The 17,877-nt window shown below is 35.8% G+C and overlaps 1 protein-coding gene across 3 annotated transcripts; it reads left to right on the plus strand.

Moving 5' to 3' along the window:
- Positions 1-4,639: 4,639 nt before the first annotated feature.
- Positions 4,640-14,127, plus strand: LOC133851925 (V-type proton ATPase subunit F). 3 transcript variants are annotated; one of them, XM_062288556.1, is made up of 5 exons: positions 4,640-4,765; positions 5,524-5,693; positions 6,153-6,234; positions 13,372-13,454; positions 13,813-14,127. In XM_062288556.1, the coding sequence occupies exons 2-5, from the start codon at positions 5,631-5,633 to the stop codon at positions 13,975-13,977; spliced, it is 393 nt and encodes a 130-aa protein (XP_062144540.1). In that variant the 5' UTR covers positions 4,640-4,765; positions 5,524-5,630; the 3' UTR covers positions 13,978-14,127. The 3 variants fall into 3 exon arrangements, with proteins under 3 accessions (XP_062144540.1, XP_062144539.1, XP_062144538.1); XM_062288555.1 differs by having other exon boundaries at positions 4,677-4,765; positions 5,618-5,693; XM_062288554.1 differs by having other exon boundaries at positions 4,678-4,765; positions 5,623-5,693.
- Positions 14,128-17,877: the final 3,750 nt, after the last annotated feature.

Here is a 17,877-nt window from a genome sequence, read left to right on the forward strand (position 1 = left end):
TTTTTAATATCCTCATCATATATATATATATATATATATATATATATATATATTTAAATATTTAATAAGGTCTGTTTTAACCATGCCTAATCCAATTGTAGAGTGACATTGTCACGTCAACATAATATGATAGTAATGATATATATATATATATTTTAACAAGAAAAATGTTATATATTACAATTTTGGATTATTATGTTTTTCTTAATATTCTTATCTCATCATTATCCTGCTGGTTGATGTGGTAGTGTCATCAATCTATATATATATATATATATATATATATATATATATATATATATATATATATATATATATATATATATATATATATATATAATAAGGTTTGTTTTAACCATGCCTGATCCAATTGTAAAGTGACATTGTCACATCAACATAATGTGATAGTAATGAGATATTAGTATGATATATATATATATATATTCCTCTCCTAAAATCCCTAGAGCATGGTAAAAGAAGAGTTACAAGATAAACAAAAATGCTGCTAGTATAGCACAAGGTGCCAGCACTTGCAGCATAAGTTGAGAAGCACTATAATGTGTGTTTGATATTTTTCTTTTGGGTAGTACTAAGAGGCTGTTGCAGTAAAATAAAAATAAAAATAAAAATCAAGTATTTTACATGAAATTATAAAAATACATACGAATCTTCATATGCTATGCAAGTAGAATCCTGATCGAGTGCAACAAGGAGGAATATGCTTAATTTGCTTAAACAAGTGCCTTAGCGGCTCGAGTCCCACTTGGTTGAACAACTCGAAGAAACAAGTTTATCTGTTCGAGTATGTTCCTAAACAGCCTGAACCTCATCTGTTTAAATTGTCTGAATATATTTATCCACACCCATTGAACTTGCCCTTCTTTAAATTGTTTAATGAAAGATTTTAGTATTTCATATGGGACTATGGAAGTGTCTTTAAATTCAATTTTGGGAATATTTCAATGATGGATACTTTTCACTATTCTAATTTGAAAAGATTCATTGAATTTTAAAAACATTTTTGCCGAGTTTTTTTTTAATAGATTTGGATTTCGTTCACTACTCTTTTGCACTTTTTATAATAGTAAGCCTGGACTTATTTTGCGATTCACGTGGGTAGGGACTTCCGGAAAGGCCCCAATTCAGTGGGGCCAGCAGTCCGGAAAGGAGAAGCTTCCGAGAAAGAGGAGTGATGGTGAAATAAGTAAAGGTTTTTTTTTTTTTTTTTTTTTTTTAAATGAGTGTTTTGTTGAGTAGTGAGCACAAGAAGCTACCCGGAAAGTGCTTTCAGTACCATTACGCACCTTCTTATTTTGCACAACATGTTCTAAAAGACCACTCCTAAAATTACCAATTTTGTTTGATTGTTTGTGAGAATAATTTGTATAGCAATGTGAAACAAAGAAAGAACCCTGAAAGGGACGCACGGTTTTGTGCCGGTTCGCAAACACGCTGTCAAAGTCGGTGCGGGAGACGGCGCCGGGATAGGGTGGTGCTCGAAAAGGAGAGAGTGCTGTTGGTATGGACAGTGGCGGGACGGCGGCGGTGTTTATTTTTCTAGTTAGAGAGGACCGGTAAAAGAATAGGTTTTTGTTTTGTTTTATTTGTCATGAGTGATAGAGAAGGTAGAGATTTGGTGTTTTCTTAACAAAGCTATTTAGGGTCCGTTTGAGTTTGCGATTTCAAAAAGTACGATTTAAAATCACGATTTTAAAATCTACGATTTGAAAAAAGTGATTTTTAAAAACACAGTTAAGCATTTGGTAAAATCGCAGTTTAACATTTAATATCGCAAATTAACCTTTAAAATTTTGCATTTTCAAAAAAACACCATCTTACCTGCGATTTGAAAAAACAAATTTTCTGCGTTTTCAAATAGCAATTTTTAAAAACACAGTTCCCAAACGATTTATGTTCTGCGATTTGATTTAAAATCACATTTATTGTTTACGAAATCTCAATCTCAAACACACCTTTAATATTCTATGCTGATGTATAATCTCTCGTTGACCCAAAGAGTTTGGTTTGTGATGAAACTCTATAAAAGTTATTAGTAAGGAATGATATTTAAATGATTTAATCTTATTTTTTTAAAACATTAACAAACTGAAACGTTTGATGATAACTCTATAAAAAAAAAAATGAAACAATTCTTATTTTTATAAAATTGAAGTGGGTACCTCGTTGTACATAGTTCAAATATTCAAAATTGAAAAATATAATAGGATAATCACAAGTAGGCATATTTATATTTATATTTTTCTTTGTTGTTTTTGTCTTTATTTTGGCTACATTTTTGGAGGTGCTATATTCAACCATTACAAATTATATAAAGTGTTATAAATCCAGTGAACGTGGAGAAAGACTGCTTCCCCAGTATACCATGTAGAATACAATTTACAAATAGATAAAACCTATGTATATCCATGAATCGAGGTGTATATTTACATAGAAATGATTGTTGTATAATCATATACATAATTTTGTTCAATTTTATCTATATGACAGTTTATTTTTATTTTATTTTTCTTCAAGAAAATGCCCTAACATTTTACCCCACACTAGTTTTATCATTTTTATTGAGAAAACAAAAGAAATAATAAATAAAAATAAACTGCAACATAGGCAAAACTAGATGAGAGTTGTGTCTATGGTTACATAACAAACATTTCTCATATGAAAAGTGCTACACTGACCAAATTTTTTTTTTCCTAAAAGTTGATTTCCAAATGATGTGCTAATCATAGATGAGATCAACTATTTTGAAAAATATGTCATCGTCTTATGGGATTGTAACACATCATTTGGGAACCAATTTTGGGGGTGAAAATTTTGGAAGTAGAGCATTTCTCTTCTCGTATTTATAACTCGTATGTTGTTAAGGCTTTAAAAATAGGAATATGATACGTTTAAAACTTCTATATAACTCTTGTACAACTTTAACATTTTTTTTTTTTTCAAATTAACTATTGAATCTCTTTTCTTACATATGAGTCTTACATATCTAATGTGGGTCCTAAAATAAAAAAAAAAAAATTATTATTTTTTTTTTAAAAAAATTGAAAATAGAAAAGAGGTGACTACCCAAAATGCATCTAAGGGTGGCCTTCAGCATCTAGGGGTGGCGTGCGGCCACCCCTAGGGGTTGGGGGTGGCCAACCGATAGCCACCCCTTTTTTTTTTGTTTTTTATTTTTTTCAAATTGTTTATTTTTATTTTTATTTTTTTAACAAAAATAATTTTTTAAGTTTATTTATTTATATTTTTTTTTTTTATTATGATCGACAAGTATCATCATCTTATTGTCACTGATGTGACGCCTAACAGAATTTGTCAATTTTTTAAATTAACCATTGAATCTCTTTTTCTGTATATGGGTCTTACATATCCAATGTGGATACTAAAATAAAAATTTATTTTATTTTTAAAAAATTAAAAATAGAAAAGGGGTGATTGCCTGAAATGCATCTAAGAGTGCCCCGAAGGCCAACCCCAAAGGCATCTAGGGGTGGCTAGCCAACCGGTAGCCACCCTTTTTTTTTTTTTAAAAAAAAATTTCTATTCTAATTTTATTTTATTTTTTTTAAAAATAAATTTTTAAGTTTATTTATTTATATTTTTAATAGATTTATATTTTTTTTATTATGATCGACACGTATCGTCATCTTATTGTCGTCGACGTGGCGCCTAACAGAATCTGCCAATTTTTTTAACGGAATTTGACTTCAGAGAGCGATTTGTAAATTAAGCCAACCACATGAATATCTGAAATAATTTTGATACCAGAATGAATGATTTCTAATTTAGGCTAACCACAGTGACCAATGGTGCAATTTTTCTTAATTTTAATCCCAAATATTGTATTTTTGAAAAGGTCTAGGTTCGCTTGAAATTTAAAAAGTTTAAATTCTCTCATAATCTAAAAGGTATAGATTCCTTCAGAACCTAACAATATATCAAAATAGATAAGAAGAAGAATAACAATCTAACTTATTTTATGATTGAAAGGCGCGTTACAAGATCCGTTGCATATCCACATAACAGAAATACGCCGGAATTGGAAGTAGTTAATGTCTTGTGAAAAGAAGGACATTGCTTGAGCAAGTATGCACAATTAATTGAAGTACAAAAATTATCCTAAGTAGTTTTAGTCATGGACAATGAAACATTATACATAAAAAGGCAAACTAATGAAACGACACATAGATTAGCAAAGGCGACCATTCATCAATCTTTGGAACAGGATTTGATGGAGAATTTCCCAACATCTATTTGAGACATTGCATTTGTTGAGCAAGATGTTTATTCATGATTTTGTAACGAGAATTTACAACATAATGTTGCCCCCCTTCCCTTCCAGATAATTTTTTTTTTTTTTTTTTTTTCTCGATTTAAATAGGCAGATGAGAGATACCAACTGTGATTATTCTATTTGAACGTGACTATAATAACACCTACCTGTTAAGAGCGGCGCCTATACTGTGTAGTTGAGTACTACAGTTTTTTATTTTTTAATCGTTAAGCAAGAAACTAAACCATTCTAAGCCCACAAACGAGCCCAAGCACTTTTGTTGGCTTCTGGGCTATATTGCTAATATTCCAAGACGGGTCGGTAACTAACGAAAAAAGATTCAAATCCGGGTCAGTGCCCTTCGGGTCTCGATCCTTTTAATTTCTTCTTTACCTTGCGCCACTTCAAAATCTCAATCTCTCTCTCTCTGATCCGAACTCCGAAGCCTGAGTCACGGACACACCGTTTTCTCGGGTAATTCTTTTTGAAGAAATTAAGTTTTACCAATTTCACTAAATTTGATTTATTGCACAATGTTATTGTTAGTAGTTGCTTAATTTTCATTATCTAATTGTCTTGCTTAATTATAGCTTAAATTTTTCACTGCACGCTTTGATGTTTTAATTTTTTTTTTTTTTTTTCCATGATTCATTTTAGATGATCCAATTTTCTTGTTTTCTTGAAGGAGAGAGAATCGGATAGAAGGAATTTATGTATCGGAAAACAATTTTGCTTGTTTTCTGAGAAATATTGTTAGTTGTTTCATTTCTTTTTCTTTTTCTCTCTGTTTGGCTGCTGAGAAAACCGAGGAAAGGAGAAGAAAGTTGTAGAAGTAATAATTTTTTTTTTTGCACGAAAAAAAATGCCAAATGAACTGAGCTAAAGTTGTTGATTTGGGCAGATTTGGATGGGGTTTTTTTTCTTTGTATGGGTTCAAATTATAAATAAAATAAAGGGTTAAGATTTTGATATTTAGATTGCTTTTCTTCTCCAAAACTATGTAAGCAACTAAACAGCAGGGAAAAATGGGTTTGAGAATATTGTCGTAGTTCCAATTATCTGCATGTCTACTGTTTTATCTATGTACAATTGGCATGGACTTATTCTAGCTATTTGGGACTGATACTGAAGGCACGAAATTTTTTCATATTCCACGTTTTACACACAAAGTGAAGAAAGCTATAGTAAATTTGCAGTTTAAAATCTCATACAATAAATGTATTGTTTGGCAGGAGGTAGTGTACATTGCAGTAGTTACTGTTTCATGTATGTAAATGATAGGATCACATTTTTTCCTGATGAGTTTTTCTCTTGCTCTGGTTGAAGAATAGAGATTAAAATGGCCGGCCGAGCTCAAATCCCCAATAAAAGCTCAGCACTTATTGCCATGATTGCCGATGAGGTAGGGTGAATGTAGTTTTTTGTGAGTTTGTCTTGCTTTCTGTGTTGCTGGCTTATAAGTATCAAGAAATTCATTTGACATTGAACAGATCAACGTGATTTTCACCATAGCCACATATACAAATTTCATTCAAAATAGATAGGCAAGGATTTCTACTATGATGTCTCATACAATTTGATCATATTCGAGTAATGTGTTACCTCTGTCCATAGCGTCATATAGGGAATTACTGGTTCCAGGCATCTACTGTAGTTTTATGGGTGAAAAGGTCAGACCATATACAGTTTCATATATTCCTATTTCCTTCATCAATTCATGCATTTTTTTCCTAGTTTTTTTATTCCTTTTAGTTAAGTTTCATTTGGTATAATGCGGGAATTCATTAATTTCGGACCTGTTATGTAGTTCACATCATATAAATCTTGAAGATTGTTCTCATGGATGATTTTTGTCATTTAGGACACCATAACTGGATTTTTGCTGGCTGGTGTGGGTGATGTCGACTTGCGGAGAAAGACAAACTATCTTATTGTTGATTCAAGTATGCATATGAGCCTTATGATGGTGGATTATCAAAATTGGTTATTTCATGTGTTTATTGAACTATTAGAGCAACAATAATCATGTTGTAATTCTTAGCGAGTTTAAATTTTATCTTTCTGATTCTCTTATGCGTGTATGTATTTTGACTTATCAAGAAAAAGAAAATTGTTTCTCTCTCTCTCTCTCTCTCTTAATTAAAACAGGAAATTAATAATTTTTTTAATTACTAATTAGTTTCAGAATGAGAAGAAGGAAATGCTTTCTTTTTGGAACATATACCTTACCGATTCTCCATTCTGTAATGAACAATTCTGCCTTTCTGGTATAATCCTAAATTAAGTTGATGAAAGCCTTCATTGGTCGGTTTTGGGTGCTGATATAATCCTCTAAAGTTTCTTCATGGTCTGTGTAAGTACTTGTTGTGGTGTCCCTAAAGGTTGACGTGTCCAGCTTGCAAACCAAATAGCTCAACTTCCCCATTGTCTAATTAGATACATTCTTCTTTCTACTTAATTCAAGTTGATCATACTAGCCTGCCACTTTCAATTCATCAGGATTCTAGAAATTGCTACCTCTAATTACTCTTCATAGTGTTTCAGTTTGTCCATGTCTTTCATTTATAAATAGATGGTAGCTTCCTTGTGGCAACTTGCTAAAGGGAATGTCTGTTCATTGGCTAGGTATTTTGCATAATCTGGAAGGTGTATGAGGTTTGAGTCTTGAGGAAGTGTCTGGAATGAGGCATAAGGAAAAATGCCCTGGGTGCAATTGGAGAGTGACTACTTTGCCTCAAGGTCTAAGGTTTAATCCTCACAGGTGTCTCATGATTTTTGGGATGCTTTATGTGTGATATGCATGCCTCAAGATAGTGGTCTTACTGAATTGAGCTGCGTGTGTAACCTACCCATAAACAATGGACTGGCGAGGCTAAAGATTTACTTTACATCTTGAAGCATGTTCTATGTATGAGATACTTCATATGTAGGAGCTTTTATGATGAAAAATAGATAAGTATTTTTCTTTTTGTTGTATAAAGTGGTATCTCTTTTTCATTAAAGTTTCCTTATTATAATCAATGCTTCTTTAATGTGCTCTTACTTGGTTTGATTGCTTTCTAAGGCTTGGAGTTTGGAAGAAGAAGTACCCTAAGTTCTTGTGGATTTTTTTTAATATGTTTTTCCTTCTTGCATATCCTCATAGGGATTTTACTATAAAAAGGTCTAAATCATTGATTTTTCTTTCAAGCTCTATTTTAGCTGGAAAAGCATACCTATTTGTTTTGACGGCAGTTATTGTAACGACCGATGGAAAGCGCAAGCCATATCTGCACTATCACTTTAAAATAACTAGTCAAGTTACAATTGGAGCTCCCTAGAATCACTTATAAAGCCCAATTTCTTTTTTCTTTGGTAAGTAAGAGAAATATCATTAAAAAGACTATCAATCACAATGACATGTCGTGTGGAGGGAGCACTTTACATGGGTCCGGGGTTTACCTGATAGGGGTGGGTACACGAAGTGGCCCTGCCTTGGAGGGGTTCCTCGTCATTAAAAAAAAAAAAAAAAAAATCACAATGACATGTCTCTTTCTAAGATTATTCAAGGTAAGGATCTTCCATAGCGCCGCCGACCAAGCAAAAAAAGCCACTTTCAAGGGAATCTAGGTCCGCCAAATACTTCTCCAGGGGTTAGAAGCTTCCTCTTTGCAAGCAAGGACCTTAATAGAGAGAGAAGCTTGGTGGAGAGTTGCGGTGGATGCCAAGTTTGGTAGTTTGTGGGGTGGGTGGTGTTCCCGCGAGCCTGTAGGTGCTCATGGGGTGGGGCTGTGGAAGAATATCAGGAAATGGTGGGGGAGTTTCTCTGGTCTCTCTAGATTGGAAGTGGGGGATGGGGCTAGGACAAAATTTTGGCATGATCTGTGGTGCGGGGATAGGGTGTTGAAGGAAGCTTTTCCTGTTCTGTTTGGTATTGCTCGGATGAAGGATGCTTCTGTTGCGGATAATATGGAGGTTTTGGGCGAAGCTATCCAATGGAATGTGAGCTTTGTTAGAGAGGCGCATGACTGGGAAGTAGGTGTATTTGCATTTTGCTATCATGTGTTGCATTTAGCCACGGTGAGTAGAGATTGTGCTGATAGGCTCAGGTGGGTCCCTTCTAAGAAAGGGGTGTTCAAGTTGAAGTCCTATTTCAGCTCCTTGGCCGATTGTGAGGGTAGTCATTTCCCTTGGAAGAGTGTGTGGAGGACTTAGGCTCCTCCGAGGGCGGCTTTCTTCGCATGGTCGGCAGCCCTTGGAAAGATTCTTACAGCGGATAATCTCAGGAAGCGAAAGATCATCATTGTGGATAGATGCTATTTATGCAAAAGAGATGGGGAAACTGTAGACCACCTTCTTCTTCATTGTGATGTGGCTTCTACTTTGTGGAATCATGTCTTTTCTCGGTTTGGTCTGTCTTGGGTTATACCTAGGAGAGTTGTAGATTTATTTGCTTGTTGGTGGAAGGCAGGTTAGTCAAGGAGTGTTGTAGTTTGGAAGATGGTGCCTATTTGCATTCTTTGGTGTGTTTGGAAGGAGAGAAATATTAGGTGTTTTGAAGACTTGGAGAATTCCATGGAGGATATTGTTGCTTCGTTTTTTCTTCTGTTGTATCTTTGGACAGAGGCTTTTTTGTCACCCATGTCTATTAGTTTCTTTGATTTTCTTGTTCGTTTTTCTTTGCCTTCTTAGGTGTTTCCTTGTGTATACTTACAGTGTACTTAAAGGGGCGCTTTACGCTTTTTATAAAATTTCATTTACTTATCAAAAAAAAGAAGAAAGAACTAACATCAAACTTCCCTTTGTGAGAGGGAGTCCACCAAAGGGACTTAGCACCTATGAACACTTAAGTAAGGAACCAATGTGGAACTTAACACCTATAAACACTAAGTAAGGAATCAATGTGGGACTTAGCACCTATGAACACCTGGGTAATCCATATTCCCAATGTGAGACTAACTTTATGGGTTGTCACAGTTACCAAAGGGGCAATTTAGAAGCTAGGGATGGGTGGTTATTTGAAGTTTCCAAATGCTTCCCAAGCTATGCGTTTAGTGAAGTTTGTGGGTTTGAGCTACTCAAGCTGCAATTTGACATGAAAAGTTAAGTTCCACATTGGGTGGGTGGATTGTGATGGTGTTATATGGGTGTTAGGTCTTACATTAGTTTCTTTCTAGGTGAGATTGACCTTTATAAGTGATTCAAAGAGTTCTAGTTGTAATTTTGACTAGTCATTTTGAAATAATAGTGCAAATATGGTTATGTTTTTTGAGCCATTACAAATAGTATCAAAGTATAGGCTAATAATTCTTTGGAATTTTATGCTTAGGAGGTGATTTTAATTTAAGCAAGAGCATTAAGTGTTTAATATATGGCCTTGTGTTGTGTCGATTTATTTAGGGCAAGAGAGTAATTGTTGTTTTCTAGTTATTGTTAAGTGCTCATTTTGGTAGCCTCGTACTTATATTGTACTAGTTGTAACAAGCTCACTTTGATAGTTATGATTTTAGGAACATCATGCCATCACCTAAGAAACTATCAATTGGGATGCGTGGTGGTAGGGACACTTGTGGCACCATGAGGGAGAGAAAGTCCACCATTAGCAAGTGTGGAGGTTGAGCGTAGGATTCCTACAAATGTGGGCGATGAGGATTTATTGAGAGTCAATGCAACTATTGATGCCTTTGACATTTTAGATGTAGTTTCTATGAGGGTAATGACGAGGATTGCTTGGACCCGTAATAGAGCGCAAGGGATGCAGAGACTAGAGAGGGTTGTTCATTCGAGTCTTTTAATAAACAACACCCTCCTATATTTGAGGGGAAACCTGACCCTTTGGAGTCGGAAAATTGATTCTTGAAGATGGAGAAGCTACTTGAGGTTATGGGATGCATTGATAATTAGAAGGTACATATGCTGCCTTCAAGCTTACCGGAAACACTAAGAGATGGTGAAACTCTGAGAAGGGCTTGTTAAAACTTGAATTAGGTGAAACAAATCTAATCAACTGAGACCTGGTTTAAGAAAGTATTGTATGAGAAGTATTTTCCAAAGATAGTATAGAGAACCCTTCCAGCTACAAAATTCAGGAAGTTTAGAGGGTTCTGGGGTACCAGTTTGTGAGGATTTTCAAAGGTGTCATAGCAAGAATATGCTTGAATTTTGCTTGATAAATTGGAACTTGTGGATATATTTAAGGATTTAGACTCATTTTGTTTATTTATCATTCCTAAAGGAGTTTTATTATGGCATCAGTATTTAATATTGACTTTGGATATTATGGTATCAATATTTCTTGGATAGCGCATTGCATTTCTTATGTGCGCTTTTCTGTCTTGGTGAATGGCACTCCATTTGGTTTCTTTAGTAGCTTTCGCGGGCTAAGATAGGGTGATCCTCTGTCTCTTCTCATGTTTGTCATCGTTATGGAGGCTCTAAGTAAGTTGCTCGTTGCTACTGTTAGAGAGGTTTTCTTTCAGGCTTCTCAATGGGTTCTAGACGCTCTGAGGTGGTTAACATTTTTCATCTGTTGTTTGCGGACGATACTTTGATTTTTTGTGGGGCTAATCCTAAGCATCTTCGCTATCTTCGTGCGTTGTTCTTGTGCTTTGACGCTGTCTCAAGTTTGAAGATTAACTTGGCTAAGTTTGTTTTGGTTCTTATGGGCTGTGTGGATAATGTGGATGTTTTGTTGGCATCTTGGGTTGTGTGGTTTCCTCGTTACCTTTAAAGTACCTTGGTCTTCCTTTGGGGGCCTCTTTTAAGGCCAAGTCTATTTGGGATGGTGTTGTTGGAAAGATTGAGAGGCGGTTGGGTAGCTAGAAGCGGATGTATCTGAAGGGTGGTAGGGTTACCCTTATAAAGAGCACTCTTTCCAATCTTCATACGTACTTCTTGTCTCTCTTCCCTATTCCTGCTAGTGTGGCAAATCGTATTGAGAAGCTCCATTGAGATTTCTTATGGGGTGGTTTAGGTGAAGAGTTCAAATACCACCTGGTTTGTTGGTCCAAGGTTTGCTCCCCTATTTTTGAAGGAGGCTTGGGCATTTAGACTTGAGGATCTTCAACAAGGCTTTGTTAGGGTATTGGCTTTGGCGTTATGTGCTTGAGAGAGAGGCTTGGTGGAAAGTTCTTGTGGATGCTAATTACGATGGTGCGTGGGACGGGTGGTGCTCCTTAGATCGCCATGGGTCTCATGGAGTGGGGCTTTGGAAGTACATAAGGAATGGGTGGAGTTCGTTTTGTAGTCATACTAGATTTATTTTAGGTCATGTGTCCAGGATCAGATTTTGGCATGATGTGTGGTGTGGAGAGATGACCCTCAAGGAAGCTTTTCCGGTTTTATATGGCATTGCTCGTGATAAGGATGCACTTGTTGCAACTCACATGGTTTCAGAGAGTAGTCCCCTTCAGTGGTACGTCGGCTTTATTTGAGCGGCCCACGACTGGGAGGTAGATGTCTTGACTTCCTTCTTCACCTTGTTGTATTCCATTAGAGTGAGAAGTGAAGGGGACGAACAAAGAGAAGTTTGTGGTTAGTTCTTTCTATAAGGTTCTTCCTTGCAAAAAGGAAGATCCTTTCCCTTGGAGAAGTATTTGGCGGACCAAGGTTCCCTTTAAAGTAGCTTTTTTTGCTTGGTCGGTAGCGCTAGGGAAGATCCTTACCTTGGATAATCTTAGAAAGATGCATGTCATTGTGATTGATAGGTGTTGTATGTGCAAAATGAATGGAGAAACTGTGGACCACCTTCTCCATTGTGAGGTTGCTCGTGTCTTATGGAATGCCATATTTAGTTGCTTCAGCTTGTATTGGGTTATGCCTCTTCGGGTGGTAGATTTATTCGCTTGCTGGTGGAGGGTGGTTGCTCTCGGAGTGCTGTTGTGTGGAAGAGGGTTCCTTCTTGCTTTATGTGGTGCTTGTGGAGGGAACGAAATGATAGAAACTTCGAGGACAAATAAATGATGTTTGAGGAGCTCAGAACTTTCTTTTTTTATTCTTTGTTCATTTAGACTGCTGCGTTCCTAGCTCCCTTAGTGATTAGCTTTCATGATTTTCTTGTTCTTTTTTCTTCTCCGTCTTAGACGCTCCTCTTGTATACTCCCTGTGTACTTGCGTTTTTTAATGATATTTCGGTTATCAAAAAAAAAATATTGACGTTGTAATAAATGATTTATTGAGGTTATGATTTTGATGGGTTGTGGATGTTAGTTGCTCTCATTTGCGTGTTGTTGAAATTTATTACTGCAAATTTTGGCAATATTTCAATCGTTGTCACTATCATGCATATTTGAAGTTTGGGTTGTGATAGTTGTGGTATTAGAGTAACCTAGTAACAGTTAGGCACTGCATCATGATGTGTGCCTGACGAGGACGTCGATGATTTGAGTAAGGGAGATTATGACACCTCGAAATGTTAAGTCCCTTATTAAGTGAATGGATTATGATGGCGTTACACTACTAAATGAGACTGACCTTTATTAGTGATTCAAAGAGCTCCAATTGTAACTTTGATTGATTCTTTTGGAGTAATATAATTTTCCCCGGGTTGTGACATGCAGAGTCTAATAATTCCCTTAATTTGGATCTATTTTACTTTGATTATTCTCCAATATGATAAAACCCTATGTGCATTCGCTCATGCAAAAGATGGAGTTTTAGTTAGTGAGCATTGATGCTTTAAGGTCCTCTATATGATTGACTTGGAACATTGTCTTCAATGAATCACTTCCAAAGTAAATTCCTCCAAATTTTGAATGTTATGATGGCAATTGAGGTGTCTTTTCATTTATGATAGGCCTGTCATTAGAAATTCATAGAAGGCTGTTCAGATTTCTGTTTAAGTGTATTTTTATTTGTGATCCTAAGATTGCAATGCAATATATGAAATTCTTTCAGTTTCATTGTTATTAGTAGTCAAAATTAGATGGCCAATCTTGTATCTTTATTAAGTGCTTTTTGTTCAGTAGAACTAATCATGTCTCCCATATATACTACACCGAACCAATCTACATCCTGTCCCTTGCAAGGAATATGTTGAAGATTTATATTAATATGAATTGTTTCCTATTTTCTGAATTACTGTTATTTGCATTTTGGTTCAGAAACGACAGTCAAAGCGATTGAAGATGCATTTAAAGAGTTCACCACAAAGGAGGACATTGCTATTGTTCTAATCAGCCAATATGTAAGTTTTATTCTCGCACTTTGGCATGTAGGGTGTGTGGTCAAGAAAAAATTGTCAAAACCAGTTCTTTGACAACAAAATGTTCAGAACTTATCATTGAAGCAAACAAAATTCTATTTCCAGTTGTATGATTTTCTTGTCCAATTGCATGGTTATCTAAATGCATTTGTAAGCATAGATAAGGGATTTGGCTTTCCTGATTAGTCTGGCAAGAGCTTAGATTTCTAGGTGGTTGCATACAGTACTAGTGATGTGTTACATATTTAGTATGTGTCACATTGTTCATAGTTCTTCAAATTTGTTATGCGTTCAAAGATTTTCTATAACAAACTAACTCTTTCTGCCCTTAATTTATCAGGTTGCAAACATGATAAGGTTCCTGGTTGATAGCTACAATAAGCCAATACCAGCTATTTTGGAGATCCCTTCCAAAGATCATCCTTATGACCCTGCTCATGATTCAGTTCTTTCGCGTGTGAAGTATCTCTTCTCTGCTGAATCTGTGGCATCCGAACGGCGTTGAGCATGTCCAAATGTCGTACTGTTCAGGTTGCAAATATGTCTAAATTTTGTACTGTTCAGGTTGCAAACGCGATAACTTTCATAGTTGATGACTACTTATGCTCCACTTCTGTGCACACCATTGTATGCCATGTTTCTCATTTCACTTGCATTAATTGCTTTATCCGACTGCTTTATATTCTTTCTTTGTGCCTAGTTACGAATTATCAATGCAATTTGTTTTCTGGTTATGGTGATAATAGGAATAAGTTGCCATGTTAAATGTCAAGTGACAGGAGTTCATCTTTTCCAAATTAAAGTTGCTTCTGATCCTTTGTTAGATTCTTTTAGTGTTTATTCTCCGCAATGCCATCCTCTAATTTGGGCAAGACACTGCAATTCTTAGCAACTGAATGAGTGGTGCATTTGCTTCTCTCTCTCTCTCTCTCTCTCTCTCTCTCTCACTCACACACACACACACACACACACACACACCCCAATGCATTCAACTGTAGAAGATAAGATTTTCTAATCTCTATCATGGTTTTGAGACGAATTTAAATTTAAAAACTAAAGTAACTGAGTCAGTATGCAGTAAACATCTTGAAGTGGTGCATTTGCTTCTCTCTCTCTCTCTCTCTCTCACACACACACACACACACACACACACAACCCTAATGCATTCAACTGTAGAAGATAAGATTTTCTAATCTCTATCATGGTTTTGAGACGAATTTAAATATAAAAGCTAAAGTAACTGAGTCAGTATGCAGTAAACATCTTGAGTGGATATCAGAAAGGCAATTTGATACTTTAGTTAGATTTTTTTGTTCTTCCTTAAAAAAAATCTAGTCGAAAGGGTGAGTGTACAATTTCTGCACCTAAAAGTAAAACCCACTTATCTGCAAATCTGCAGTATGTATGTTAGCTCTACATATGCTTTTTTCTAGCGCATCGTAAATAAATAAGGGCTTTATAATGATCTGTATCTCATAAAGTCAGTTCAATTCTTTTATTCTAGAAACATTATATACAAGAATGTACCCTCTCTCCTCCCCCTCTTCTTTTGTGGGGTGCAACTTCCCTTATTCATCTCAATGCATTTCAGTTGTAGTGGTACGGAGCTAGACTTTGCTTGGTGCATTTCAATTTTACTTGATGCATTCTTAATCATTAGAAAGAAGCTGCCATTCATGTATCAAAATTAGCAGGCAAAGGCCCCCATAACCCACCTCCTTTTTGCTAATGACATCATGTTATTCTCCAGAGCCAATTCCTCTAAAACACCCTATATCCTAAATTGTCTCAACAAGTACGCTTCCTGGTCTGGGCAATCTATCAACTTGAGTCTTACTCACCTTGGTTGTATGGGTCTTCTTGGTAATCTTCGTAGATCTCAGTTCTCTCCTCTGCGAAAGATTCTAATATTAGTCGCACTTCTAGACTAAATTTAAAATCTAAACCTAGACTCCTAGGCATTCTACTATTTAGGCTGTTGGAATGGTACATGGACCGTTATATTGTTACACGAACCGATGGAATGGTCTGGGCATTCAAACAGTGAATGGACCGTTGGAATGGTCACTGGGCACAAACAGACGTCAAAACGGAACCCAAATACCAAAGACTAAACCTTAATTCAAAATCCAACATTTCTTTCAAAACGCAAAAGCTTCTTTTAACATCTCAAAGATACAAAGGTTCTACACATTTACACTTTAAACAGTGGGAGGTCTACTCTTAGACAACATAGAAAGAAAAAAAAAAGTTCATATGATCCATAAACGCTTAACTTTCTAACACGAGGATCATCATTAATCCATAGCAAAGCCACATTTAAACCTCATATCATCCAACACACGAAAATGAGCACCAAATAGAAACTAATTAAGGTTAAAACTATGAAATAAAACCGACGAAACTCCAAGCTAAGGAATAAGGGTTATCTTCCTTGAAGATAGGACCTCAAGACCTCCAAAACTCTCTCTCTCTCTCTCTCTCTCTAGGGTTTCTGAAAGCTTGGGGGCGAGCTAAAGTTTGAAATTTGGGTTTTATAGGGCTTTATAGAAGCTCCTCGTCGCGTCCATGCTAAGCTGGCTAATTCTTATTTGAATCCAAATTGCTACCGTTAGAATGTTTTGTTGAGTTGTACCGTTAGAATTGTCCATGACTTTCCTATTTCATCCTCACCAACTGTTCAGACAGTCTGGGCATAAATTATCGTTAAGTGTCCAAAAATTTCATTTTCTCATCCCTTTGAAATTTAAGACTAATTAAACTATATCAAAGACACTTAGGCATTAATTAGGTGTCTTTAATCATAATTTAGTGCGGTGTGTTACAAACTTATTCACGATGATGTCCCTATGGACATCCACTCAATTATCAAGCAAATATCGATGGTCTCTGAACTAGATGAAGGCTTGGAATTCCCCCCATCTAGGTTCTAAAGATTCGATCCCTTCACCTGTCACTGTTAAGTTAAATTTTGATGTTGCTATAAGGCCCACATTCTCAATAGCTTTTGTAGTGCTCAATGATTATCCTTGATTATATGTGGTCTAAACAATTAGTGGAGGCTTTTGTAATCGGATTTGTGATGGTACCTCTCTTTACTGTAGTTCCTTCTTCGGACTATGACAGTGCATTCTCGGCTTCAGCCTCTTTTCGGGAGTTGTTGATGGTCCCAAGTGGGGGTTTAGATAGGTTTGCCATTTTCTGTGCCCCTTTTGCTTCTATAAACTGCCTTGTACGGTCCATTGATAAGACTAAGTCACTTGTTTGACCAATTTCCTCCAGTTTGTTATTATTTCTGCACTATTGTAGTTTATGTTGGGTCTGTTGTTGGGGAGCCCATTCCATTTTCGTTTTTAGGATCATTTACTCATTCTTCTATTCGGATCAGGAGTGGAAATGATCATCCCTTATAACTCTTTCCTTATTTAATTAGGAAAAAAAAAATGACCACCATCAATCCATCATAACTGCATATGCAAAACACCTTAGGAGGGGAGGCCCAGGTAGCCCTTCTGGCAGTCAACTTGGGTGCCTTCTGTACCCAATCCTCGATCCAGATTGAGGGCGACTCCCTCTTGACAATCTTGGCTAGTTGAAGGGTAGAAATCTCAAATTGTAGAGAATGAAAATAAACAATTATTTGTGGGAATGGGGCCAGGGCAAACATGATGAGGACAGTTTAGTAAAAGAGAGACACAATTTGCTTGTCGTTTTGAATACTTTCAAAAGTGCAAAATTATAACAACACGTGACACAGTAACTCTTTTAAAAAAGCATAAACCCTACTAACCCTTAATATGACAATACACTGACCCATTACGCATAATTATATTACTGACTTTGACAGTAATTATTTGCATTGAGAGTTGATGATTATCACTTATATATATATATATATAATTCATTCCTTTTTTTTGGTAACCAAACAATATTCTTGTTAGGACCCAACGGAACCCAAAAATTTACTAAAAAACTTTACTTTAGTTGACTTGAATTTTCATTTCCCACAACAAAAACACCATCAGACGCAAACTCAACATTTTTCAGTCACTTTTCTCTCCCCCCATTTTCTCGGCAAACCAATAAAGCACAAGGGTGAGGGTTTGTAGAGATTGGGGATTTTTGAGTGTTTTCGTGGGGCATTTGGGTTGTATGGAATGTCAAACATGCTTCTACAACCTTTTGCCATGCAAGAGAAAAACATTGAAGAAAGAGAGACCCGATTAAAGAAATAAAGTATTGGTGTTGACAATGTACACAAATGGAAGAAAAATGTAAAATAGATTTAAATTACATAATGGAATGGAGGGGTTTTTTCTTGATTTACTTAGCTATTTTAGTTTAAATGTGGAGATACATAAGCTTTTAAGAGTGCTCTAAGTGGCACATAAAATCGATTTTTAAT

Source organism: Alnus glutinosa, chromosome 12 (assembly GCF_958979055.1).
Source record: "Alnus glutinosa chromosome 12, dhAlnGlut1.1, whole genome shotgun sequence".
NCBI lineage: Eukaryota > Viridiplantae > Streptophyta > Magnoliopsida > Fagales > Betulaceae > Alnus > Alnus glutinosa.

Bases quoted from the DNA above. Each gene is read 5' to 3' on its own strand.
- LOC133851925 (XM_062288556.1), top strand. From the start codon at position 5,631: ATGGCCGGCCGAGCTCAAATCCCCAATAAAAGCTCAGCACTTATTGCC. The intron at 5,694-6,152 runs GTAGGGTGAATG...TTTGTCATTTAG, and splicing joins TTGCCATGATTGCCGATGAG to GACACCATAACTGGATTTTT. The intron at 6,235-13,371 runs GTATGCATATGA...ATTTTGGTTCAG, and splicing joins CTATCTTATTGTTGATTCAA to AAACGACAGTCAAAGCGATT.